The sequence below is a fragment of the Pyxicephalus adspersus genome, chromosome 5, assembly GCF_032062135.1.
Source record: "Pyxicephalus adspersus chromosome 5, UCB_Pads_2.0, whole genome shotgun sequence".
Classification (NCBI taxonomy): Eukaryota; Metazoa; Chordata; class Amphibia; order Anura; family Pyxicephalidae; genus Pyxicephalus; species Pyxicephalus adspersus.
Window position 1 is genome coordinate 46,060,250 of NC_092862.1, and position 13,135 is coordinate 46,073,384.

Sequence of the window (13,135 nt, forward strand, 5' to 3'; positions counted from 1 at the left end):
GCAGCAACACAAAGGCTTGATTTAGTCTGTGGGAATCTGTGCCCAATTTAGCCAAGAGTGCATTTGTGAAGCTAATATTGGTTCAGAATACCCGCTTACAATTAACAGCTGTTTAAGTCTGAAGGTTTGCAGTAGGGTTGAATTGAAATGCTTTTGTTAAGTCTAGTAAATTTCCAAAATCTAAAATTATAAAACAATGTCCTTATAGGCCAGGCTTTGTACAAAGTGACAAGCTGAATAAGAAAAGGGCCTTTCCGGAATTGTGCCACAGGACCAGATGAGCACAACTGTCTAAAATGTATTGGAAAGGTAGGAAAAAGCTTTCACTCTACACTCTTGGATGAGATGACCCTTTCACATTATCCTAATATACAGAAAGTTGTACAAAACCATATTTTATGATAATTAAAAGCTTCTATAATTCTTAATATACTTTTCCCATTAAAAATGGTGTGCTTTTAAACATGAAGTACATCTTCCGGTGCCACAGCATAGCCATTGTATTTTCTCAAGTAACACTACTTAACTCTAAGTAATACTGCCCTTCCAAAGGAATGTTATAAACCCAAGAAACATTTAATCCAGTTTTCACAAATATGATGGAAATGGGCCAGACATTAAACATGGCAAAATGGAAAAGTGTAATGTATTATTTCACAGGCCAAATAAAGGAGGAGAAACAATGGACAGTGAAAAATAAAATATAGCCCATTGATCATTGTTTTCATACCCCTCTTCATACATTATATATTGCTCCAGAAAGCAGCAAAATGGGATGAATGTGATAAAATTGTCATTTAATCCAACTGGGAAATATATACTGTTTTGCAATATTACAGAGATGCCTACGAGGAGTTGTGCTGCTGCCACAGATCCGTTTTCTTCATTCTCTTCTTATAGCTTAGACAATTAACCTTTATGCTACCAGGAAAGCAGGCTACACTGTAGTGAACATGGGGTTATTTTGCAATTTTCTTTTCCATCTCTCTGCAAAGCTATTTGAAGCTAAGGACAATCTGTTCAGCTTAAAACAATAGCATTGAGGTAGTGCACAGAGACTCGCCCACTCCATGGATTTCTTATTGCGACATGTCCACTTCTATTTACACAGATTCCTAAGTGTTCCGCTGGTAATAAAAAGCAATTCTAATGTATAAAAAAACTTCTCTACAGCTAATAGACCTGGGTCACTTTTCTGTCTCAAAGGGAATGAAATAATCCATGTGTTGGAATTTCAGAACTTCGTTCCCCCAGCTAGTCCAGCCCGGCTGTAGATTACGGGCAAATAGCTCCAAGCATTCCACATCTGGCTTGACATATTTTTTCAGAACCTCTGAAACAAAGAAAAGAAGAGAAGAAAGTGATGAAGAAGAACAAAAATCAATCTTCCTTCAGCTATCGGAAGATGAAAAACTGGAGTATTTCATTAAAAAGAAGGCAGCAAATTAATTTCAAGGATTTCATCAACAGCTTGGGCTATTTATAGGCAGGAAATCATTTGAAATAAGCGCCCTTGAGATTGTGAACAATACAGTCAGAGGCTTCAATAGGTCTGATTTATTGGTTTTCATTTAGAGACATGGAATGAGGATTTTACCGCCTACACAGGTGACTTTTCAATTTTTCAATAGAGTCATCTCAGTACTCTTGAGCAAGCGGTGACAATGTTTTAAATGCTTTGTGAATGATAGAAACAAAACATGGCTGCAAAGGACAGAACAATTAGTACGTAGTGATCAGGTTAAATTCTAAGGACAAGGACTGTGATAAAAACACCTTATTGCCAGCTGGGGATGCTGCATTACACTGTGCTTAGAGGATCTAAGGCACATGCACACTGCTAGACTTAAACAGGTATTATTTTATCTGGTCCATTTAAGTGCTCTATAACTGAGCCCTTCATCTGTTAGAGCAGATGTCTCAATCTCAACATGCTAGATGACCTTCCATATGAAGAGAGTATCAGTCCAGGGATTCTTAAATAAAAGTAAAAAATATATATAGGCAAACAGACATGCTGAAAAAACATACAACAAAAACAAATATACATTTTCCATATACATTAATATAGCAGTGAATGTGGAATTCTCCAAACCTACCCAGCAGGTATATTTACCTGCAGCACTATATATATATATATATATATATATATATATATATATAAAACTTTGACTGTAATAAATATATATACAAACACAAGCACACAAACATGCATATTTATATATAAACTGGTAGAAAGCATACATTTCTGTTAGTTCTTTAGGTGCAAATTTTGCAAACTATAGATTTCACATAGTAAATTACACTTTTTGCATGGTAGAGCAGCTAGATGGTATGTGTGTGCTTTGCTAGTTTGCATTTTGCCCACATTACTTCATTAAACACAGACTGAGTATACAAGCTTTGTAGGACTTTGTAGGCACTATGCAGTGGGGAAAATGATTACCTGTAATTAAAATAAGGTTGTTTGTCCTACATATTTCCCCACTCTGAGATGTAGGCCCTGATTTATTAAAGTTCTCCAGGACTGGAGAGAATACACTTTATTCAGTGAAGCTGGGTGATACAGCAAACCTGGAATGGATTTCTTCACAGTCAGATAAAAGCAAATGTTCTGAATCTTGGACCAGATCTATTCTAGGTTTGCTGGATTACCCAGCTTCACTGATAAAAGTGTATCCTCTCCAGCCTTGGACAGCATTAATAAATCAGGGCCATAAGGAAGAGGAACAGTGTCAGCTGAAAGTATCAAGGCAAATAACACACGGATTAAGTCCCCATTTCGCACACTATAAAAAATACTATGCAAAAATACGACTGATTAGATAGATATGTTTTTTTTACAGCTAGTTACATTTAATTTATATTAACAAACACACGTTTTAGAGGCTGTGTGAAAGGTTTAGTGGTAAATAATACATTTTAATAAATAATGCATATTTTCTACATGTATATATATTCACCCAAAAGAAACGAAGATTAAGAAAAGAGAGGCAGAGGAATTAAATTCTGAAATAGAAACAGTCCCACCAAATCAAGGACAGATGGAAGGTATGGTTATGAGTCACTGGAGACAAGTCACCTTGACAGCGGGTGAGTGTAAGCAAAAACCATTTCATTTACAATAAATTATCAACCCCCCCCCCCCCCCGTGGGGATTGCAAAAGTTCTGTTGCAATATAGTGCAGCTAAAAATTTCAACTCTTTACTCATAGGAAAGTATATATTTGATAAAAAGTAATGTACAGGTTAGGTTACATACAAGAGATGAACTGTAGGTTTGTTCTTAAGTTGAATCTGCATGCAAGTAGGAACAAGTACATTATTTTAATAAATGCAATTAGGACAGAAGTTTGTGTCAACATAATATTAGGCAGCATGGTGTCAGTTACTTTATAAAATCCTCACTGTGATTTAATCACAAAGAAAACAATGCAAAAAGAAACTTTATGGAGCCTAGACATTTAATAACTAACCCCAATCAGCCTCCTTCCTGTACTCTAACGCGCTGTTTGTATCTAGCAGTCATCTATATGTCGATGTCCTTAACTTGGGGACTACCTGTATATACTCCAAGAATAGACAGAGCTTTTTTGACCTGATATAGTCATTAGAAAAAGAATCTCAGTTTGTACTTGGATCACATCAATGTATAGCAAAGTCTTGCTCTCTGAAGAATTATTAGCATTTGTTACACATCTTACAAGAGGACTCCATGAAGGTGTCCCACCATAACCAATGCAAAGTTACCTGTAATAAGTGGAAGAAAGATACAGTACTTTAATTTTTCAATTTTGATTAAATGTTTTAAAAAAAGCACACCATGGATGTTTTTATTCAGAATAATTTTATAAGCATTTCTCTTGATCACCGTTTTGCATGCCAGCAGTGACAGCATTTTGTGCCCTAGGTTTGTATGAGTCAACATAGTTTTTCTGTTTTGTTTAAGTAATATTAGGTACTTCCCTTTATATTCACATGCATACAAAATATTTGTAAAACAGACCCATAGAGCCTACATATATTCATATGCATATGTGTATGCTTGCAGAGATCATCAAGTAAATCCAACACTACAGAGCAGTGTTTCCTGACCTGCCTAGACATGGGGGAACCCTTGAAATAACTTTCAGGTCTTCAGGGAACCCCTTATATGATTACTATATCCACAGCTCACAGAATATTAGCATGGGGGTCACTGAGGAGAATGTCTCTTACATTGCTTGCCTTTGGGTGGAATGTCACCCTTAAATAAAGATAGCCAAATAAATCATTGGTGTTACCTAAATTAATCTGAGTGTCACAAACTGCCCATTGCTGATGAAACCCCTAGCAACCTCTGGAGAAACCCTGCTACAGAGGGTACAGAGCGACTTGCTTTTGTTGTGTAATAAAGTCAAATTGGCTATTTTAATGTTAAAGCATTATAGAACATACCTACAGTAAACAAATGGTAAGCGCAAAATACACAGTACAGCTGAAACGCTGTGGAAGAAATGTTTGTCAAATAAAATCACAGCTGTACAATGCTTGTTAGTAGAATGTAAAAGAATGAAATGTACCATCTGGTTAATCAGGTGAGGATCAAGGCTCATTGCACATGTCAGATAAAAACTACATGGTTAATAGATCATATTCGCAGGTTTGAAAATTACCCAAAAGCTAAATTATAGTTTAGGTTCTCCTTAAATATCTAATGATGTATGCATTTTTTTTCCGAATAGCACTTAATGTTCATATCACAAGCAATTCAAACCTTTAATTACAGTTTCTTTCCTTCTAATGATGTAAGAGTGAGTTTAATGAATTCAGTACAGAGATCAGGGTCATCATGCCCTTTGTTAATATGAGGTTGGACTTTGTACAAGGCTACACTTTGCAAATCAGAGGAGGGTTTGCTAAGTGGAGTCATCTCTTGCATCTCTACACTGTTGTTTGAAAAGGATTGTCGCCATGGTTACAAAGTTTCCAAACTACAATGCACATAGCTTCTGCTGCCAAATTGTTCAACGCATTTGAACGTCAACTCTAACGTGGCCTTGTCACATACAAGAGCACTTTTATACCAAGCCAAAAAAAAAAACATTAATGTGAATAATAGAAAGTACATGAACTTTGCTCACTACATTCCAAAAGATGAACCTTGTGAACGTGCTTCATGGTTTATAGAATAAAAGATCTATAGATAAACACAACTGTTAGTTTCCTCAGGTTCTCAACTATAGAACACATTCATTACTGACGCAATGTGTTTTTTTTTTTTCTCATATATTTTGTGTATGCACAGAAGTTAACAGGTTCACTATAGGGAAATGAAATAAATGTAAAGATAATTTATATTTCCCAAGGCCATTGGAAGGTATGTGTTATCAAATAATACAATCGGGACTTGAAGCCGATCTGACAAATTCATACCTATTGGTATACTAACATGATTAACAAATGACAACGTTTTCATTGTCATCCAATTGAAAGTATGCACACTTTGCACACACCAAAATCTAAGTGGTAGATGCACTGGGTTCAAAAACAAGCAAGCTCTGAAGTTTGTGTATGTATGTGAATGTGGAAGAGGCCTTAGATAGTACGCTCCTCCTGGACAAGTTCCACAAATGCAGATTTAATCTCAAGACCTTAGTGTGTACAGCAGCAGGATACAATTAACCTTGAGTCTGTAATGAAGTCCATTTACAAAGTAAAGATGACTAATAAATTACTTCCGTGATGTATTACACTTCAAGCTTTTAGACTTGGGAGGCAAAACCAAACTTCATGATTAGTTAATATTCTACATACTCTAAAAAGTAATCACCCCTCCGAAGGCTTCCAAGGTTCATTGTCAAAGAACATAAAATAAAAGTGGATTAAACACAAAATACACCTAGCTTTAGTCTGTATTTAGAAGGTGCATATTTGGCAACAATCATAGTCAGTAATCTTTGTTGATAGTATAGTTGGCCAAAAAGATGCAAAAATGTACCCATATCCAAATACTACACAAATTGTGCTGACTTGAAACTGAGAAAATCAAATGCTTAGTTCTAAGCCAATGTCATTTGCGTGAACTTTGCATAAACAACAAATAATCTGCATCTTACTGACAATCACTAGTGGGTAGGTCACTATGAGCTTTAACACAAACACTGCAGTTTTCCTCTCTACAAAACTGTTCAAACTACATGAGTTTGCATGGGGAACATGTGTGAACAGCCATTAGAAATGTTCTGGAAATCTGCATGAATGGCTGCTGGTCTTCATTTGGAACTAGGTTATGAAAATAAATAGGTCCTAATGAATAATCACAAACATCATTTTGTGATGCTATATTTTATATTCAACCAACCATTTAAACTAGAAAGATTACTATTTAATAAGCTTGAGAACTGAACCCTTGAATTTGGTATCATGCAAACTATCTTTATAGGCAATAACCTTAACCAAAGGCTTACTGCTGCTAAAACAGTAGAGGTCCAATCATGTACTTATAATTACATCAGTTCATGTATATTCAGTATCATCTTGCTTGAACAGCCCAGTATACAGTCTGGTTCACATCACATAAATAGAATTTTATTAGAAATAATTCTGATGTTGCAAACTTCTGCTTAACCTATTTTGTTGTTGATTTACTCCAGTGTTTGCTTCTTTATGATTTGCACGATACAACTTGTTTTGAGTTTTCAAACACAGGCTGACTCCCTGGCATCCTGCTGCACAATTTCTAGACAAAGTTTGAATTTCACTGATCCCTCAATAACTGCAAATCATCCAGCAGTCAACAAGCTCCATGGCAGAATAATAAAGGCATGATTTTGGAGCTGGAATTACATGCAGTTTTCTTTAAAGATAACATTTTGCTTATCGACCAAAATGCTTAAGACTTTGTTATTATAATTGCTATACAGTACAGCTGCATAACAAGTAAAGAAAATTCACTTGATTAAGATTTGATTGTGTGACTTCTGTGTGTTTATTTATGTTGCTCTCTACTGACTAACGAGTCCCAAAACTTGAGGAGCACACAGCACATTTGTAAAGATGATTTAAACCTCTGAGCATCAAAGGAAATATGTAAATCTGTAATAAAATATAAAAAGTTCATCAGTATTATAATTTTATTATGTACATTGGTTGTTGTATGGGCCCCATGTATAGTGATCAAATGATATTCAGGTTTTTTTGAACGTGGGCACTGATATTGGAGGTCCTGGTTCTGGTCTTTACTCCCGTTGTTGTTTATTTTTTTTTTAATTTTAAACCAAAAGCCGGCAATTGTCTGTATATTATTTTCTTTGTAAATTTTCTATGCACTGTTCCATCTTTGTGAATATATATACATTTATTTGTTGGTCTATTAAGTACTAAGCCCCCATACTCAAAACTCTTATGGTGTGGCTGCATTGTACTTCAAGCACTCTTTTGTGTGCTTCTGCCATAGATCTGTGTATATCTGTGTTTGTGCGTATGTTCTTAACATACCTATAAAAATGATATGGCCATCGCAAACAAAAATCTTAATAGCAGTTCTATAAAATAAAAATAAAAAATTGATGTACTTTTCCAGTGCTTGGTGCCTCTGCTCTGATTATGTTTTGGCATTGACAGGGACATCTTAAAACTTAATTTGAGAATGATCAATTCAGCCCTCACTCCTGAAGTCAATTCTTATGTTTAATCCCATCATGTAACTATTCTTTTCAATGTCCAGTTACAGTGTGGCTATGGAAAAAGGCCCTCAAATGTTACACAGACTGTAGCAAAGAAAACTCAGGTCTCATGCAATGTAAAAAAGATCTGTAGCGTCTGGCCGGACTGTGTAAATCCCAAGACTGGACAGATAGAAAAACAATGTATCTTTTTGTTTACCTGGAGTTCAGCTTTAGAGAGCATAGTGTGTTTGTGTGTGTTTATGGCTTGGTGTTATGGCCCTACAGTCATTGTAGCTTTTTGATATTTTGAAACTATATTGCCATACAAGTTAGTAGCAACTTTTTTGTTTACCCAAGAGACAAACAAACCCAGACTTCCAAAACATGTATTATACTTTTTCAGCTGTAGAACAGTGTACCAAATCAAAAACAGCTGCCATACTCTGCCTTAAAGCTGCATGAAATAACGTGTGCAGAAAGGCATAAAACAAATGTCAGAGACAAAAAAATATTGTCCTTCTGGCAGATCTTCTGTTGTAATAAACACTTGTAAATAAAAGAATATTATTAGTAAGTATTTTGAATAAAGGATTAAAGAGCTATATTTAGTTGTGACTTGAGTTGTTTACTATTACCAGCTGCATTTGAAAGCCTATGGATTCAGTTCTGAGTGCAGGGGTAAACAATTGGGTGGTTCCTTACCCTTTTACCACCTCTGTGAATCATTGTTCACTACAATCCCAGAATGGCATTAGGTGGACTGAAAGTCCCTTGTGGTGACAGCTGAGTGGCAGAAAATATGTGTGCACCCAGCAAAAATTGGCCTGGGCAAAACACTATGTAAATTACAGGGAAGAGGGCAGGGGCAACTGTTCTGGGCTTCAATATTTCCTCCTAAACATGCCACTACAGAGGATGGATAGGGGGTGAGGAGGAATTTTTAGAAATCGAGATCTATAGAGAATGTGTGCTGAAGGAAATTCCTTAGTGAATTAGCCCTCTGCTAAAACAAGATAATGTTCTATCAAAAAATTCAGGTAAACGGAAGGTCAACTGGATAAAATGATTGATCAATTCTGGTTGTAAAAAACTATACGCTTCCAAGTAAAAACAACCAATGTAACATTATGAAAGGACCACTTATGACTTACATTTAATGCCACTGAAACATAAGATTGTTTTTGCCTTTAGTGCCTTTAGCTTCAATGACATTACAAGATGGCAAGGTCATTAGAATGGATCTGGTCCAGGATTTAAAACATTTGCTAGCAAACAGCAAAAGACTTTGAAGAAATCCATTCCAGGTTTGCTGGATCACCCAGCTTGACGAATGAAAGTGTATCCTCTCCCGTCTTGGAGAGCTTTACCAAATTAGGCCCAGTGACACTACAACCTTGGCAAGATCAACAGGGAAATTTCTGAACTTGCTGAACATGTTCTCAAAGTTAGAAAAATAGGGTTACAGGGATACCCAGCATATCCTGGCTTCCCCTGCCGGGAGTGAATGAATTCCCGAATGTCTGAAAAGCAAAGAGAAAAAGGAAGAAGATAGCGATGCCTGCAACAGGACAGGGAAAGGGGGGACAGACTAGGTTTAATTCCACTTTCAGGATCGTTTGCCTCAAGCCTATTTCCTCTAGTAGGACAAAGGCTTCCAACTGTAATTTCTCTGGGGACATTTGAAAAGACAGTATGTTACTTTGAGCAACAAACAGATTTTTATTTCTGACTACTTCTCACAGCCTCAAGGTATATAATGTTATTGTTCTAGGAATCAAAGGTTCAATACAAATGGTTCTGTTGCCTAGAAATTTGCCCTAATTGTAAAACTCTTGGAACAGTTTCCCTGATAATTTTTTTTTTTACATTTGTTTATTTTTATTGTTAATTTCTTTTTTTTAACTGTTGTTTACATTTAACATTTGGGGACAATTATTTTGCATGCTACACTTGGCATTATGACGCACAAACATCATGACCCCTGAACAAGAGACCTCTGTCAAGGGTCAACAAACCTAACACTTCAGTAGACCAACTGTAAAGAAGTGAAATATGAAATTAAATGACATTTACATTTTTTTTCTATTGTCTACACAGAATTATGCTCATTTATTGCCCAAAAACAGATACCAATGAAGAACTGCAGATGAGAAAAAGGGATTAGGCACAATACCCAACTGCCCAACCATAACTAGAGCCTTCACCACATTCAAAATGAAGACACACCATGACTTCAATAAAAGAAAGCAGTGTGCACGAGAACTAAAAAAGAAAAAAAATAAAGCTGCCAGATAAAAATAGGATAAGATGGCAACAATTTGTTCGCTGCCGAAACAATGGGAGAATATATTTATTGCTGCTCTCTGTTTTGACATATATAAATACGTGCTAAAGAGAACTGTGGGGATGACAAGACTAATTCATTTCATGTCTGACATCTGTAAGATGAACAACAGCTTTTTAGGAAAATATGTCTACTAAGAAAAACAACATATTTCACTATTACACTAGCTTAAAATAATAAACTCCAGGGACTGCCACCAGAGCTGATATATTACAAGACCTTAACAGAGAAAGATAAACAAACTAAACTTCAAAAGGACGTAATTCATGGAGAAAAAAAATGGTTAATTAAAATGAATGGAATATTTTTTTTTATTATTGAGCAATCAATATTGCTCAGTTCTTTCACCATAAATAAGACATTCTGGTTCCATAGATGCTAACTCTAAGGAAACCTTTGCCTTTAGTGGCTGTTGGGCATTGTCCACCTCTCAATGGAAAAATGCATCATGAAATTCACCACTAAACACTCAAATCCTGCCAATGTTCAGCAAATATGTTATAGAACTAACAGTATAAAATGTATGAGAAGATATATGAGAAAACGTGTCATATGGGAGTGTAAAGAGACTAACAAACTATCACCAGGCCAGGTCCTGGTTGTGGTAGTGGTTGGGGAGGGCAGTTTATCCATAAGTAAGGTAATATTGTAACCTCTGACAACTTTTTATTGCTCTCTGTTACATGTATTTGCTCTATTCCTATCTGGGAAAAGGTTGGGTATCTAATGGATCAGTAAAACATGACAGAGGTTCTATTAGACCATCAATGTAAAGCCAAGCTAGAGTGGGGGAGAAAGAAGAATGAACAAAGATGAGCTTATTATGGTGCTGTTTCTCCTGTCATTGAGCCTTATTTATTAAAGTTCTCCAAGACGGGAAAAGATATACTTTCATCAGTGAAGCTGGGTGATCCAGCAGACCGGGAATAGATTTCTTCAGTCATTTGTTATTTGCTAGTAAATGTTTTGAACCTGTAGCAAATCACTTTAAGGTTTGCTGGATCACCCAACAGCTTCAGCTTCACTATTGAAAGCGTATCCTCTCCAGCCTTGGAAAGCTTTAATAAATCAGGGCCCGTGTGTCCAGTCTGGGATCCCATAATCTGCTAGCAGCTCACAGCTTAACATTCTCACTTCTAGAAGCTCTGGAGGAGACTGGGCGGTTGCTTAGACTCCGCACCCCGTGCACGTCTTTACCCACTGGGCTGGTGCCATGGAGAGTCCACCACCCTGCCCTGGTGTGTTGTGACAGTGGCATTAAAAAGTACTGTAGAAAGTCTATGATGAAGTAGCAAAAATATAAAATAAAAAAACACATGCAACAATAGACAGTACATCCAGATGATGAAAGCTGGAGTTACATAAAAATCTACCCTTTAATACTAATTTTACCTTGCCAATAATTTTATATTGGCAAGTGGAGTCTTAGGTAATAAGGGATTTCAAAGCCTCAAGTTAAACGTTGGGGAAACAGTCTGTGTAGAATTAGCCTAAGTGTAATATGTTTAAGTACTTGGTCAAAAAACTATAAAATAAAAAAAAGGAAAAAAAAATACACAGCACATCCAGATGATGAAAACCGGATTTAAAAATCTACCCTTTAATACTAATTTTACCTTGCCAATAATTTTATATTGGCAAGTGGAGTCTTAGGTAAAAAAAAAAAAAAAAAAAAAAAACAGGGTTGGGAGGTAGCAAGGCCAAACCTAATTTATACAGGAAAAGTTGCGTTTTGCACTAGCTGCTGCAGCCCTGTGTATCTTCCGATACAATATTGTGATACATGGATTTGATTGAAGATGAAGCTTAGATATGTGACAAAGGATGTGATCAGTAGGTTGCCAATGGGCAACCCAAGTAATCAAAGACAATTTTTGGCAAAAATATTTAAAAAATGGGGCTTCAAAAATTACCAAGCAGTTACCTCTGCCTAATATGATAAAAGTCATGTATTTTCAGTGCTCCCTTTATTGCACACTTACAGTCTTACATTCAAAATGCTGTTTATGGTAATCCTGCTGTAAGTTACATGTTAATGCTAAGGTAAATACAAATAGGATCTGTGTGTGCCCATATCACAAATTCAAATTATATATAACAGTCAAGGAGTTAATAAACAAATCCAAATGTATCTTGAACTGTCACAATGTATTATTTTACTTGCTGATGAAATGGTTGCTTCATTTTGGCAGATAGCAACTAGCTCAACATGCCCCCTCATAACATCTGTGATTCTCCAGGTGGAGAAACATGATATAGGTAATACTAACAACAAAAGAGTGACTGTAAATTCAGAGGTTCACATAGTAGATACATAATCATATATGTGCTATCTTTATAGCATCTGAATTAAAGTAATTAATGATATAAAGTACACTCAAGTTTAGCAACTAATAATTCTGCAAGAGGATAATAGAAAAAAAACTATGGCATCTTTTGTACATATACAGTTCTGTACTTTTTTATCTATATATGAAAAAGTATATGATCATTTCCATTTCATTTTTTTCAGTTTGTTTCGTTCAGTGAAGTGTTATAACTGAAAGTGTATTTACCTTTATGTTCAAAAGATAATAACAATATATTGAAGAAGACAACAAAAGAGGGAACAGTAACAGTGCAATTATTGTTATACCTTCCAGCACAGAATATATCGACTGTAATTACCACAATATATACTTAAATGTGTCCTGGGTAATCGTTATGGCCAGTGAAAAGTCAGGGAGTGCTGATCAGAATAACTGGTGGCAGCTGAATATATAAAATAAATGTGAATAACTGTTACCTATTAGTTTGAGGATAGTGCACTCCTGTGGCACATGGTATAGCAAGGAAAATGTAAAACAATTTGGGGCATGCAAAAACAGGGCTCAGAAAACTTGTGAAAAAATAGCAGAGTAACCTATTTTAAAACATGTGATAACACATTACTTGGTGTGCAAGGCTTGCTAGATTATTATATGCATGAAATACAGCTTTGATCCTAGGGTATTTTTAAATGTCTCCCTGAACTAAGCAAAGGAAACTTTCATTTTGAAATTGTAAATCAAGATATTGATTGTGGGTCTGCTAAGGCTTTAGATACTGTGATTTTTTTTTCTCTCTGTAACTGGTTAAAGTACTATGGCTGTGGGTGGTGAGC

At 35.8% G+C, this 13,135-nt stretch overlaps 1 protein-coding gene across 1 annotated transcript in view; it reads right to left on the reverse strand.

Annotated features, from left to right (window-relative positions):
• Nucleotides 1-555: 555 nt before the first annotated feature.
• The window catches only part of METTL4 (methyltransferase 4, N6-adenosine), a 78,346-nt gene continuing 65,766 nt past the window's right edge, over nucleotides 556-13,135 (reverse strand). Inside the window, exon 8 of the mRNA XM_072411359.1 lies at nucleotides 556-1,333. Within this exon, the coding sequence (XP_072267460.1) occupies nucleotides 1,188-1,333 (146 nt within the window). The 3' untranslated portion in view covers nucleotides 556-1,187. The remainder of the gene's footprint in view (nucleotides 1,334-13,135) is intronic.